This window comes from Lampetra fluviatilis, unplaced genomic scaffold, assembly GCF_964198595.1.
Source record: "Lampetra fluviatilis unplaced genomic scaffold, kcLamFluv1.1 SCAFFOLD_1429, whole genome shotgun sequence".
Taxonomy (NCBI): domain Eukaryota; kingdom Metazoa; phylum Chordata; class Hyperoartia; order Petromyzontiformes; family Petromyzontidae; genus Lampetra; species Lampetra fluviatilis.
Genome location: NW_027620513.1, coordinates 1,874 through 16,653, shown reverse-complemented (window position 1 = coordinate 16,653; position 14,780 = coordinate 1,874). Strand labels below are relative to the sequence as shown.

General features: G+C 56.6%; 1 protein-coding gene across 1 annotated transcript; it reads left to right on the top strand.

Moving 5' to 3' along the window:
- Window positions 1-2,281: 2,281 nt before the first annotated feature.
- LOC144954001 (lysophospholipid acyltransferase 5-like) lies at window positions 2,282-13,662 on the top strand (the record flags this gene model as incomplete). The annotated part of the gene is made up of 4 exons (XM_078884584.1): window positions 2,282-2,430; window positions 10,306-10,413; window positions 11,178-11,284; window positions 13,569-13,662. Coding segments are annotated over exons 1-4 (412 nt in total), but the record flags the coding sequence as incomplete, so codon positions are not given.
- Between the last annotated feature and the right edge of the window lie 1,118 nt (window positions 13,663-14,780).

Sequence of the window (14,780 nt, the reverse complement as noted above, 5' to 3'; positions counted from 1 at the left end):
CTTAAATATACGCTGCCAAGCTTGGTGGTGTTCAGAAGAACAGGTCTGTCGGAAAGACAGCGTCTGAATGAAACACCACCAAGCTTGGCAGCGTATATTTAAGCTGCTGGGTTGGAGGGGGAAGGGCGCCTTGACAAAGGAATTTGCATATCAACAGAGGAATTGAGCATATTTATGGGAAATGCAGATATGGGATTAGTAGAAAAGTCGTGAGAATTGTATTATTTTATTATGTTTTATAATTGTATTATTTCCCTTCTATGCGACTTTACCGAAAGAACCAAAAAGATGAATCCCTGCAGTCACGAAAGCTTTACATCGAAATCAAACTGAGATGTGGTTGATTATTGTTTCTTTACCCTTCTACCTGGCAACAACACTGACACCTTTTTTACAAGGAGTCATGTTTGCATAGACCACAATACCTGCAGCCATAATGCAAACAAAAAACATAACTCTGATAATAATGTGCACTGTCCTTGAAGTTGCTTGGTCTACACCCGAGACAGCTTTCCTTAGAGCCTAGTCTCCATTGGTGTTGGACCAGATGAGGGGGGGGGGAGAAAGGGGGGGGGGAGAAAAAGGGGGGGGGAGAAAGGGGGGGGGGAGAAAAAGGGGGGGGAGAAAAGGGGGGGGGGGAGAGAAAAGGGGGGGGGAGAAAAGGGGGGGGGGAGAAAAAGGGGGGGGGAGAAAAGGGGGGGGGGAGAAAAGGGGGGGGGGAGAAAAAGGGGGGGGGAGAAAAGGGGGGGGGGAGAAAAAGGGGGGGGGGAAGAAAAGGGGGGGGGGAGAAAGGGGGGGGGAGAAAAGGGGGGGGGGAGAAAAGGGGGGGGGGGGAGAAAAGGGGGGGGGGGAGAAAAAGGGGGGGGGGAGAAAGGGGGGGGGGGAGAAAAGGGGGGGGGAGAAAAGGGGGGGGGGAGAAAGGGGGGGGGGAGAAAAGGGGGGGGGGAGAAAAAGGGGGGGGGGAGAAAAAGGGGGGGGGGAGAAAAGGGGGGGGAGAAAAAGGGGGGGGGGAGAAAAAGGGGGGGGGGAAGAAAAGGGGGGGGGAGAAAAAGGGGGGGGGGAGAAAAAGGGGGGGGGGAGAAAAAGGGGGGGGGGGAGAAAAGGGGGGGGGAGAAAAGGGGGGGGGAGAAAAAGGGGGGGGGGAGAAAAAGGGGGGGGGGAAGAAAAGGGGGGGGGGAGAAAAAGGGGGGGGGGAAGAAAAGGGGGGGGGAGAAAAAGGGGGGGGGGGAAGAAAAGGGGGGGGGGGAGAAAAAGGGGGGGGGGAAGAAAAGGGGGGGGGAGAAAAAGGGGGGGGGGAGAAAAAGGGGGGGGGGAGAAAAAGGGGGGGGGGAGAAAAAGGGGGGGGGGAGAAAAAGGGGGGGGGGAGAAAAGGGGGGGGAAGAAAAGGGGGGGGGGAGAAAAAGGGGGGGGGAAGAAAAGGGGGGGGGGAGAAAAGGGGGGGGGGAGAAAAAGGGGGGGGGGGAGAAAAGGGGGGGGGGAGAAAAGGGGGGGGGGGAGAAAAAGGGGGGGGGGAAGAAAAGGGGGGGGGGAAGAAAAGGGGGGGGGGAGAAAAGGGGGGGGGGAGAAAAGGGGGGGGGGAGAAAAGGGGGGGGGGAGAAAAAGGGGGGGGGGGAAGAAAAGGGGGGGGGAGAAAGGGGGGGGGGGAGAAAGGGGGGGGGGAGAAAAGGGGGGGGGAGAAAAGGGGGGGGGGGGAGAAAAAGGGGGGGGGGAGAAAGGGGGGGGGGAGAAAAGGGGGGGGGGAGAAAAAGGGGGGGGGGGAGAAAAAGGGGGGGGGGAGAAAAGGGGGGGGGGGAGAAAAAGGGGGGGGGAGAAAAAGGGGGGGGGAGAAAAAGGGGGGGGGAGAAAAAGGGGGGGGGGGAGAAAAAGGGGGGGGGGAGAAAAAGGGGGGGGGGAGAAAAGGGGGGGGGAGAAAAAGGGGGGGGGGAGAAAAGGGGGGGGGGGAAGAAAAGGGGGGGGGGGAGAAAAAGGGGGGGGGGAAGAAAAGGGGGGGGAGAAAAGGGGGGGGGGAAGAAAAGGGGGGGGGGAGAAAAAGGGGGGGGGGGGAAGAAAAGGGGGGGGGGAAGAAAAGGGGGGGGGGAGAAAAAGGGGGGGGGGAGAAAAAGGGGGGGGGGAGAAAAAGGGGGGGGGAAGAAAAGGGGGGGGGGGGAGAAAAAGGGGGGGGGGAAGAAAAGGGGGGGGGCTACGAGTCGGGGGAGGGGCTATGAATTGGGGGAGGGGCTATGAATTGGGGGAGGGGCGTGGAAGCGGGGGAGGGGATTATAGGCGGAAGTGACGTAGGCTGCACGCGCGCGGGGTCGCGCGGGGCACCGGAAGTGGCTGCGGCAGCGATGGAGGCGGCCATGGAGGAGGCGGGAGGGGCGCTGGGGCGCCTCTCGGAGGCGCTCGGGAGCACCGAGCCCGCGCTGAGACTCCTGCTGTCGCTGCTGTGCGGTGAGTGGGGGGTGGTGAGTGTGTGGTGAGTGGGGGGTGGGTGTGTGTGGTGTGTGTGGTGTGTGTGGTGAGTGTGTGGTGAGTGTGTGGTGAGTGTGTGTGGTGTGTGTGGTGAGTGTGTGGTGAGTGGGGGGTGGGTGTGTGTGGTGTGTGTGGTGTGTGTGGTGAGTGTGTGGTGAGTGTGTGTGGTGTGTGTGGTGTGTGTGGTGTGTGTGGTGAGTGTGTGGTGAGTGGGGGGTGGGTGTGTGTGGTGTGTGTGGTGTGTGTGGTGTGTGTGGTGAGTGTGTGGTGAGTGTGTGTGGTGTGTGTGGTGTGTGTGGTGTGTGTGGTGAGTGTGTGGTGAGTGGGGGGTGGGTGTGTGTGGTGTGTGTGGTGTGTGTGGTGAGTGTGTGGTGAGTGTGTGTGGTGTGTGTGGTGTGTGTGGTGAGTGGGGGGTGGGTGTGTGTGGTGTGTGTGGTGTGTGTGGTGAGTGTGTGGTTGGTGTGTGTGGTGTGTGTGGTGAGTGTGTGGTGAGTGGGGGGTGGGTGTGTGTGGTGTGTGTGGTGTGTGTGGTGAGTGTGTGGTGAGTGTGTGGTGAGTGTGTGTGGTGTGTGTGGTGAGTGTGTGGTGAGTGGGGGGTGGGTGTGTGTGGTGTGTGTGGTGTGTGTGTGGTGAGTGTGTGTGGTGTGTGTGGTGTGTGTGGTGTGTGTGGTGAGTGTGTGGTGAGTGGGGGGTGGGTGTGTGTGGGTGTGTGTGGTGTGTGTGGTGAGTGTGTGGTGAGTGTGTGTGGTGTGTGTGGTGTGTGTGTGGTGAGTGGGGGGTGGGTGTGTGTGGTGTGTGTGGTGTGTGTGGTGAGTGTGTGTGGTGTGTGTGGTGTGTGTGGTGAGTGGGGGGGTGGGTGTGTGTGGTGTGTGTGGTGAGTGTGTGGTGAGTGTGTGGTGAGTGTGTGGTGAGTGTGTGGTGAGTGTGTGTGGTGTGTGTGGTGTGTGTGGTGTGTGTGGTGTGTGTGGTGTGTGTGGTGTGTGTGTGGTGAGTGTGTGAGTGTGTGGTGAGTGTGTGGTGAGTGTGTGTGTGTGTGTGTGTGTGGTGAGTGTGTGGTGAGTGTGTGGTGAGTGTGTGTGGTGTGTGTGTGGTGTGTGTGGTGAGTGTGTGTGTGGTGTGTGTGGTGTGTGTGGTGAGTGTGTGTGGTGAGTGTGTGTGGTGTGTGTGGTGAGTGTGTGTGGTGTGTGTGGTGAGTGTGTGTGGTGTGTGTGGTGTGTGTGGTGAGTGTGTGTGGTGAGTGTGGTGTGTGTGGTGAGTGTGTGTGGTGAGTGTGTGTGGTGAGTGTGTGTGGTGAGTGTGTGGTGAGTGGGGGGTGGTGAGGTGTGGTGAGGGTGTGGTGAGGGTGTGTGGTGAGTGTGTGTGGTGAGTGTGTGGTGAGTGTGTGGTGGAGTGTGGTGTGTGGTGAGTGTGTGGTGAGTGTGTGTGGTGAGTGTGTGGTGAGTGTGGTGTGAGTGTGGTGTGGTGAGTGTGTGGTGAGTGTGTGTGGTGAGTGTGGTGTGTGTGGTGAGTGTGTGTGGTGAGTGTGTGTGGTGAGTGTGTGTGGTGAGTGTGTGGTGAGTGGGGGGTGGTGAGGGTGTGGTGAGGGTGTGTGAGGGTGTGGTGAGGGTGTGTGGTGAGTGTGTGGTGAGTGTGTGTGGTGAGTGTGTGGTGAGTGTGTGGTGAGTGTGTGGTGTGTGGTGAGTGTGTGGTGAGTGTGTGTGGTGAGTGTGTGGTGAGTGTGGTGTGAGTGGTGGTGTGGTGAGTGTGTGGTGAGTGTGTGTGGTGTGTGTGGTGTGTGTGTGTGTGTGTGTGTGGTGAGTGTGGTGTGGTGAGTGAGTGGTGAGTGTGTGGTGAGTGTGTGTGGTGAGTGTGTGTGGTGAGTGTGTGTGGTGAGTGTGTGTGGTGAGTGTGTGTGGTGAGTGTGTGTGGTGAGTGTGTGTGGTGAGTGTGTGTGGTGAGTGTGTGGTGAGTGTGTGGTGTGTGTTTGGTGAGTGGGGGGTGGTGAGTGGGGGGTGGGGGGTGGTGAGTGTGTGGTGGTGAGTGTGTGGTGGTGAGTGTGTGGTGGTGAGTGTGTGTGGTGAGTGTGTGTGGTGAGTGTGTGGTGTGTGGGGGGTGGTGAGTGTGGTGGTGGTGAGTGTGTGTGGTGAGTGTGTGGTGAGTGGGGGGTGGTGAGTGTGTGGTGGTGAGTGTGTGTGGTGAGTGTGTGGTGAGTGGGGGGTGGTGAGTGTGTGGTGGTGAGTGTGTGTGGTGAGTGTGTGGTGAGTGGGGGGTGGTGAGTGTGTGTGGTGAGTGTGTGGTGAGTGGGGGGTGGTGAGTGTGTGTGGTGAGTGTGTGTGTGGTGAGTGTGTGTGGTGTGTGTGGGTGTGTGTGTGTGTGTGGTGAGTGTGTGTGGTGAGTGTGTGTGGTGAGTGTGTGTGGTGAGTGTGTGGTGGTGAGTGTGTGGTGAGTGTGTGGTGAGTGTGTGTGGTGAGTGTGTGGTGTGTGTGTGGTGAGTGTGTGTGTTGAGTGTGTGTGTGGTGAGTGTGTGGTGAGTGTGTGTGGTGAGTGTGTGTGGTGAGTGTGTGTGGTGAGTGTGTGGTGAGTGTGTGGTGAGTGTGTGTGGTGAGTGTGTGTGTGGTGAGTGTGTGGTGTGTGTGTGTGGTGAGTGTGTGTGGTGAGTGTGTGATGAGTGTGTGGTGAGTGTGTGGTGAGTGTGTGGTGAGTGTGTGTGGTGTGTGTGTGTGGTGTGTGTGGTGTGTGTGGTGAGTGTGTGGTGAGTGTGTGTGGTGTGTGTGGTGAGTGTGGTGAGTGTGTGGTGAGTGTGTGTGAGTGTGTGTGTGAGTGTGTGTGTGAGTGAGTGTGTGAGTGAGTGTGTGTGAGTGTGTGAGTGTGTGTGAGTGTGTGTGAGTGTGTGTGTGTGAGTGTGTGTGAGTGTGTGTGTGTGAGTGTGTGTGAGTGTGTGTGTGTGTGAGTGAGTGTGAGTGTATGTGAGTGTGTGTGTGTGTGTGTGAGTGTGTGTGTGAGTGTGTGTGTGTGTGTGAGTGTGTGTGTGAGTGTGTGTGAGTGTGTGTGTGTGAGTGTGTGGTGTGTGAGTGTGTGTGTGAGTGTGTGTGTGTGTGTGAGTGTGTGTGTGAGTGTGTGTGAGTGTGTGTGTGTGAGTGTGTGTGTGAGTGTGTGTGTGAGTGAGTATGTGTGTGTGTGTGAGTGTGTGGTGTGTGAGTGTGTGAGTGAGTGTGTGTGTGTGTGTGAGTGTGTGGTGTGTGTGTGTGTGTGAGTGTGTGTGAGTGTGTGTGTGTGAGTGTGTGTGAGTGTGTGTGTGTGAGTGTGTGTGTGAGTGTGTGTGAGTGAGTGTGTGTGTGTGTGTGAGTGTGTGGTGTGTGTGTGTGAGTGTGTGTGTGAGTGTGTGTGTGAGTGAGTATGTGCGTTATCGCTGTTGTTATCGACACGGCTGTGAGTGGCACCACGTGTCATGGTGCCACGTGTCATGCGACCTCTAAACTCAGTCAGAGTTCACCAGCCACTCGCACGAGGCTAAGGTCCCCTGTGGAGACCACGTGGTGAACCTACCCACCCACTCACCCACTCACTCAGCCACTTACTCACTCACCCACTCACTCACCCACTCACTTACTCACTCACTCACTCACCCACTCATCCACTCACTCACCCACTCACTCACCCACTTACTCACTCACTCACTCACCCACTCACTCACCCACTCACTCACCCACTCACTCAGCCACTTACTCACTCACCCACTCACTTACTCACTCACTCACTCACCCACTCACCCACTCACCCACTCACTCACCCACTCACCCACTCACCCACTCACCCACTCACTCAGACACTCACCCACCCACTCACTCACCCACTCACCCACTCACCCACCCACCCACTCACTCACCCACTCAGCCACTTACTCACTCACTCAGCCACTCACCCACTCACTCACTCACTCACTCACCCACTCACTCACCCACTCACTCACCCACTCAGCCACTCACCCACCCACTCACCCACTCAGCCACTTACTCACTCACTCAGCCACTCACCCACTCACTCACCCACTCACTCACCCACTCAGCCACTCACTCACCCACTCACTCACCCACTCACTCACCCACTCACTCACCCACTCACCCACTCACTCAGCCACTCACTCACCCACTCACCTACTCACCCACCCACTCACCCACTCAATCACTCACTCACTCACCCACTCACTCACCCACTCACCCACCCACTCACTCACCCACTCACTCACTTACCCACTCACTCACTCACCCACTCACTCACCCACTCACTCACCCACTCACTCACCCACCCACTCACCCACCCACTCACTCACCCACTCACTCACTCACCCACTCACCCACTCACTCACTCACCCACTCACCCACTCACTCACCCACTCACCCACTCACTCACCCACTCACTCACCCACTCACTCACTCACTCACCCACCCACTCACCCACCCACCCACTCACCCATCCACCCACTCACCCACCCACTTACCCACTCACTCTCTCACACTGATCCAGTTAAGGCCAGTTTAATCTGAGTTTGATGAATCGTTAATTTAACAGAACCGGTGAACTGCACCTTAAAACTGGTTAAACCAGACTCACCACACAGAGACCCACAGACTCACCACACAGAGACCCACAGACTCACCACACAGAGACCCACAGACTCACCACACAGAGACCCACAGACTCACCACACAGAGACCCACAGACTCACCACACAGAGACCCACAGACTCATCACACAGAAACCCACAGACTCACCACACAGAGACCCACAGATTCACCACACAGAGACCCACAGACTCACCACACAGAGACCCACAGACTCACCACAGAGACCCACAGACTCACCACACAGAGACCCACAGACTCACCACACAGAGACCCACAGACTCACCACACAGAGACCCACAGACTCACCACACAGAGACCCACAGACTCACCACACACACACCCACAGACTCACCACACAGAGACCCACAGACTCACCACACAGAGACCCACAGACTCACCACTCAGAGACCCACAGACTCACCACACACACACCCACAGACTCACCACACAGAGACCCACAGACTCACCACACAGAGACCCACAGACTCACCACACAGAAACCCACAGACTCACCACTCAGAGACCCACAGACTCACCACACTCACCGACAGACTCACCACACAGAGACCCACAGACTCAACACACAGAGACCCACAGACTCACCACACAGAGACCCACACTCACCACTCAGAGACCCACAGACTCACCACACACACCGACAGACTCACCACACAGAGACCCACAGACTCACCACACAGAGACCCACAGACTCACCACACAGAAACCCACAGACTCACCACACAGAGACCCACAGACTCACCACACACACCCACAGACTCACCACACAGAGACCCACAGACTCACCACACAGAGACCCAAAGACTCACCACACAGAGACCCACAGACTCACAGAGACCCACAGACTCACCACACAGAAACCCACAGACTCACCACACAGAGACCCACAGACTCACCACACAGAGACCCACAGACTCACCACACAGAAACCCACAGACTCACCACTCAGAGACCCACAGACTCACCACACAGAGACCCACAGACTCACCACACAGAGACCCACAGACTCACCACACAGAGACCCACAGACTCACCACACAGAAACCCACAGACTCACCACACAGAGACCCACAGACTCACCACACAGAGACCCACAGACTCACCACACAGAGACCCACAGACTCACCACACAGAGACCCACAGACTCATCACACAGAGACCCACAGACTCACCACACAGAGACCCACAGACTCACCACACAGAGACCCACAGACTCACCACACAGAGACCCATAGACTCACCACACAGAGACCCACAGACTCACCACACAGAGACCCACAGACTCACCACACAGAGACCCACAGACTCACCACACAGAAACCCACAGACTCACCACTCAGAGACCCACAGACTCACCACACAGAGACCCACAGACTCACCACACAGAGACCCACAGACTCACCACACAGAGACCCACAGACTCACCACACAGAGACCCACAGACTCACCACACAGAGACCCACAGACTCACCACACAGAGACCCACAGACTCACCACACAGAGACCCACAGACTCACAGAGACCCACAGACTCACCACACAGAGACCCACAGACTCACCACACAGAGACCCACAGACTCACCACACAGAGACCCACAGACTCACAGAGACCCACAGACTCACCACACAGAGACCCACAGACTCACCACACAGAGACCCACAGACTCACCACACATAGACCCACAGACTCTATAAAAGTGTACGGGTCTCTGTGTGAGTTCATGGGTCGCGTTGTGAGGCTCTGTTAGTTTACGTAACAAAATATATAATTATTGTGACGATCAGTCTGCAGTTCTGTGGTGGTTGTGGTTCTGGTGGTTGTGGTGATGATGGTTGTGGTGGTGGTTGTGGTGGTGGTGGTTGTGGTGGTGGTTGTGGTGGTGGTGGTTGTGGTGGTTGTGGCGGTGGTTGTAGTGATGTAGGTTGTGGTGGTTGTGATTGTCGTTGTTGTGATGGTTGTGGTTGTGGTGGTTGTGATGATGGTTGTGGTGGTGGTTGTGGTTGTTGTGATGGTTGTGGTGGTTGTGGTTGTGGTGGTTGTGATGATGGTGGTTGTGGTGGTTGTGGTGGTGATGATGGTGGTGGTGGTTGTGATTGTCGTTGTTGTGATGGTTGTGGTGGTGGTGGTTGTGGTTGTTGTGGTGGTTGTGGTGGTTGTGGTGGTTGTGATGATGATGGTTCTGGTGGTGGTTGTGGTGATGGTGGTTGTGGTGGTTGTGATGGTTGTGGTTGTGATGGTTGTGGTTGTGGTGGTTGTTGTGATGATGGTGGTTGTGGTGGTTGTGATGGTTGTGGTTGTGATGGTTGTGGTTGTGGTGGTTGTTGTGATGATGGTGGTTGTGGTGGTTGTGGTGGTTGTGGTGGTGGTGGTTGTGATGGTTGTGGTTGTGGTGGTTGTTGTGATGATGGTGGTTGTGGTGGTTGTTGTGATGATGGTGGTTGTGGTGGTTGTGATGGTTGTGGTTGTGATGGTTGTGGTTGTGGTGGTTGTTGTGATGATGGTGGTTGTGGTGGTTGTGATGGTTGTGGTTGTGATGGTTGTGGTTGTGGTGGTTGTTGTGATGATGGTTGTGGTTGTGGTGGTTGTTGTGATGATGGTGGTTGTGGTGGTTGTGATGGTTGTGGTTGTGATGGTTGTGGTTGTGGTGGTTGTTGTGATGATGGTGGTTGTGGTGGTTGTGGTGGTGGTGGTTGTGATGGTGGTGGTTGTGGTGGTTGTTGTGATGATGGTGGTTGTGGTGGTTGTGATGGTTGTGGTTGTGGTGGTTGTTGTGATGATGGTGGTTGTGGTGGTTGTTGTGATGATGGTGGTTGTGGTGGTTGTGATGGTTGTGGTTGTGATGGTTGTGGTTGTGGTGGTTGTTGTGATGATGGTGGTTGTGGTGGTTGTGATGGTTGTGGTTGTGATGGTTGTGGTTGTGGTGGTTGTTGTGATGATGGTTGTGGTTGTGGTGGTTGTTGTGATGATGGTGGTTGTGGTGGTTGTGATGGTTGTGGTTGTGATGGTTGTGGTTGTGGTGGTTGTTGTGATGATGGTGGTTGTGGTGGTTGTGGTGGTGGTGGTTGTGATGGTGGTGGTTGTGGTGGTTGTTGTGATGATGGTGGTTGTGGTGGTTGTGATGGTTGTGGTTGTGGTGGTTGTTGTGATGATGGTGGTTGTGGTGGTGGTGGTTGTGATGGTGGTGGTTGTGGTGGTTGTTGTGATGATGGTGGTTGTGGTGGTGGTGGTGCAGGGTACCCGCTAGCGCTCGCTGAGCGGCGATGGCTGATTGGCGCCTCTCCCCGTCTCATCTGCTGTGCCCACTGCCTCGCGGGACTGTCCATCGCTGCCTGGAACTTTGGTGAGAACCACAACCACCACCACCACAACCACCACCACAACCACCACCACAACCACCACCACCACCACAACCACCACCACAACCACCACCACAACCACAACTACCACAACCACCACAACCACCACCACCACCACAACCACCACCACCACCACCACAACCACCACAAACACAACAGCTGCTACTACTACTGCTACTACTGCTACTACTGCTACTACTGCTACTACTGCTGCTACTACTACTGCTACTGCTACTGCTACTGCTACTGCTACTGCTACTACTGCTACTACTACTGCTACTACTACTACTGCTACTACTACTGCTACTACTACTGCTGCTACTGCTGCTACTACTGCTGCTACTACTACTACTGCTGCTACTACTACTACTGCTGCTACTACTACTACTGCTACTACTACTGCTACTACTGCTGCTACTACTGCTACTACTACTGCTACTACTACTGCTACTACTGCTGCTGCTGCTGCTACTACTACTACTGCTGCTACTACTGCTACTACTACTACTGCTACTACTGCTGCTGCTACTGCTGCTACTACTGCTACTACTGCTACTGCTACTACTGCTACTGCTGCTACTACTGCTACTACTGCTACTACTGCTACTACTACTACTGCTGCTGCTACTGCTGCTACTACTGCTACTACTACTACTGCTACTACTACTACTGCTGCTACTACTACTACTACTGACACTACTGCTACTGCTACTGACTCACGGTGCTTGCTGGGTGTCTGTGTCTCTAGGGGTGGACACGGGCCACCTGCTGGTGTGCGTGCTGGTGCAGTACCTGCTGCTGCTGGCACTCGGTGGGACAGCGGTTTGCGTCGCTGCCTCCTTCATCGTGCAGATGGTACGTAGCTCCTCACACAGACGCTCACTCGCTCACTCACTCGCTCGCTCACTCACTCACTAACTCACTCGCTCACTAACTCACTCGCTCACTAACTCACTCGCTCACTAACTCACTCGCTCACTCACTCGCTCACTCACTCGCTCACTAACTCACTCGCTCACTAACTCACTCGCTCACTCACTCGCTCACTCACTCACTCACTCGCTCACTCACTCGCTCACTCACTCACTCACTAACTCACTCACTCACTCACTCACTCGCTCACTAACTCACTCGCTCACTCACTCACTCACTCGCTCACTAACTCACTCGCTCACTAACTCACTCACTCGCTCACTCGCTCACTCACTCACTAACTCACTCGCTCACTCACTCGCTCACTCACTCACTCACTCACTAACTCACTCACTCACTCACTCACTCGCTCACTAACTCACTCGCTCACTCACTCACTAACTCACTCGCTCACTAACTCACTCACTCGCTCACTCACTCACTCACTCGCTCGCTCACTCACTCGCTCACTCGCTCACTCACTCGCTCACTCACTCACTCGCTCACTCGCCCGCTTGCTCACTCACTCACTCACTTCACTCACTCGCCCGCTTGCTCACTCACTCACTCACTCACTCGCTCACTAACTCACTCACTCACTAACTCACTCACTAACTCACTCGCTCACTCACTCGCTCACTCGCTCACTCACTCGCTCACTCACTCACTCACTCGCTCACTAACTCACTCGCTCACTCACTCACTCACTCGCTCGCTCACTCACATCGCTCACTCACTCACTCACTCGCTCACTCACTCGCTCACTCGCTCACTTCGCTCGCTCGCTCGCTCACTCGCTCACATCGCTCGTTCACTTCACTCACTCACTCACTCACCCACTCACTCACTCACTCACTCACTCGCTCACTCACTCACTCGCTCACTCACTCACTCACTCGCTCACTCGCTCACTCACTCGCTCACTCTCACTCGCTCGCTCACATCGCTCACTCACTCACTCACTCGCTCACATCACTCACTCGCTCGCTCACTTCGCTCACTCGCTCGCTCACTCGCTCACTCACTCACTCACCCACTCACTCACTCACTCACTCACTCGCCCGCTTGCTCACTCACTCACTCACTCGCTCACTCACTCACTCACTCACTCGCCCGCTTGCTCACTCACTCACTTGCTCACTCACCCCACTCACTCAGCCACTCGCTCAGGCACTCACTCACTCGCCCGCTCAGCCACTCACTCACTCGCCCGCTCACTCACTCGCTCGTTCACTCACCCACTCACCCACTGTAGTGGTGGTGGTGTAGCGGTGGTGGTGGTGGTGTAGTGGTGGTGGTGGTGGTGTAGTGGACATCGCTAGCACTGGGGAGACAAAGGCGGCCGGGCGTGGTGCTGGCCACCCACCCCTCTGTGTGTAGCCACATTGCCGGTAGCCTCCATAGGTGCTGCTACTCGCTACTGACAGCACTTGCCCCTACAGCCTGCTAGAGGCTACACGGGGGAGCTTTGTCTGTGTGTAGGTGCTACTGACAGCACTTGCCCCTGCAGCCTGCTAGAGGCTACACGGGGATCTTTGTCTGTGTGTAGGTGCTACTGACAGCACTTGCCCTACAGCCTGCTAGGGGCTACCTGGGGGAGCTTTGTCTGTGTGTAGGTGCTACTGACAGCACTTGCCCCTACAGCCTGCTAGAGGCTACACGGGGGATCTTTGTCTGTGTGTAGGTGATACTGACAGCACTTGCCCCTACAGTCTGCTAGAGGCTACACGGGGGATCTTTGTCTGTGTGTAGGTGATACTGACAGCACTTGCCCCTACAGCCTGCTAGAGGCTACACGGGGGAGCTTTGTCTGTGTGTAGGTGCTACTGACAGCACTTGCCCCTACAGCCTGCTAGGGGGCTACACGGGGGATCTTTGTCTGTGTATAGGTGATACTGACAGCACTTGCCCCTGCAGCCTGCTAGAGGCTACACGGGGGATCTTTGTCTGTGTATAGGTGATACTGACAGCACTTGCCCCCTACAGCCTGCTAGGGGCTACACGGGGGATCTTTGTCTGTGTGTAGGTGATACTGACAGCACTTGCCCCTACAGTCTGCTAGAGGCTACACGGGGATCTTTGTCTGTGTGTAGGTGATACTGACAGCACTTGCCCCTACAGCCTGCTAGAGGCTACACGGGGGAGCTTTGTCTGTGTGTAGGTGCTACTGACAGCACTTGCCCCTAGTCTTGTGGAGGCTACACGGGGGACCTTTGTCTGTGTGCAGGGCTACCTCTTCCTGGGCTATTACTACTCAGCGACAGAGAACTACGACATCAAGTGGACGATGCCTCACTGTGTCCTCACCCTGAAGCTCATTGGTGAGTGGTGAGTGGGGGGGTGAGTGGGTGGTGAGTGGTGAGTGGGTGGTGAGTGGGTGGTGAGTGGGTGAGTGGGTGGGTGGGTGGGTGGTGAGTGGGTGGTGAGTGGGTGGTGAGTGGGTGGTGAGTGGGTGAGTGGGTGGGTGGGTGAGTGAGTGAGTGGGTGGGTGAGTGGGTGGGTGGGTGGGTGGGTGGTGAGTGGGTGAGTGGGTGGGTGGGTGGGTGAGTGGGTGATGAGTGGGTGGGTGGGTGGTGAGTGGGTGAGTGGGTGGTGAGTGGGTGGGTGAGTGGGTGGGTGGGTGGTGAGTGGGTGGTGAGTGGGTGGTGAGTGGGTGGGTGGGTGGGTGAGTGGTGGTGGGTGGTGAGTGGGTGGTGAGTGGGTGGTGAGTGGGTGAGTGGGTGGGTGGGTGAGTGAGTGAGTGGGTGGGTGAGTGGGTGGGTGGGGTGGTGAGTGGGTGAGTGGGTGGGTGGGTGGTGAGTGGGTGAGTGGGTGGTGAGTGGGTGAGTGGGTGGTGAGTGGGTGGGTGAGTGGGTGGGTGGGTGGTGAGTGGGTGGTGAGTGGGTGGTGAGTGGGTGGTGGTGTGGTGGGTGAGTGGGTGGTGAGTGGGTGGTGAGTGGGTGGGTGGGTGGGTGGTGAGTGGGTGGTGAGTGGGTGGGTGGTGAGTGGGTGGGTGGTGAGTGGGTGGTGAGTGGGTGGGTGGGTGAGTGGGTGGTGAGTGGGTGGTGAGTGGGTGGGTGGGTGGTGAGTGGGTGGGTGGGTGGTGAGTGGGTGGTGAGTGGGTGGTGAGTGGGTGGGTGGGGTGGTGAGTGGGTGGTGAGTGGGTGGTGAGTGGGTGGTGAGTGGGTGGGTGGGTGGTGAGTGGGTGGTGAGTGGGTGGTGAGTGGGTGGTGAGTGGGTGGTGAGTGGGGTGGGTGAGTGGGTGGTGAGTGGGTGGGTGAGTGGGTGAGTGGGTGGGTGGGTGGTGAGTGGGTGGTGAGTGGGTGGTGAGTGGGTGGGTGGATGGTGAGTGGGTGGTGAGTGGGTGGTGAGTGGGTGGTGAGTGGGTGGGTGGGTGGTGAGTGGGTGGTGAGTGGGTGGTGAGTGGGTGAGTGAGTGGGTGGTGAGTGGTGGTGAGTGG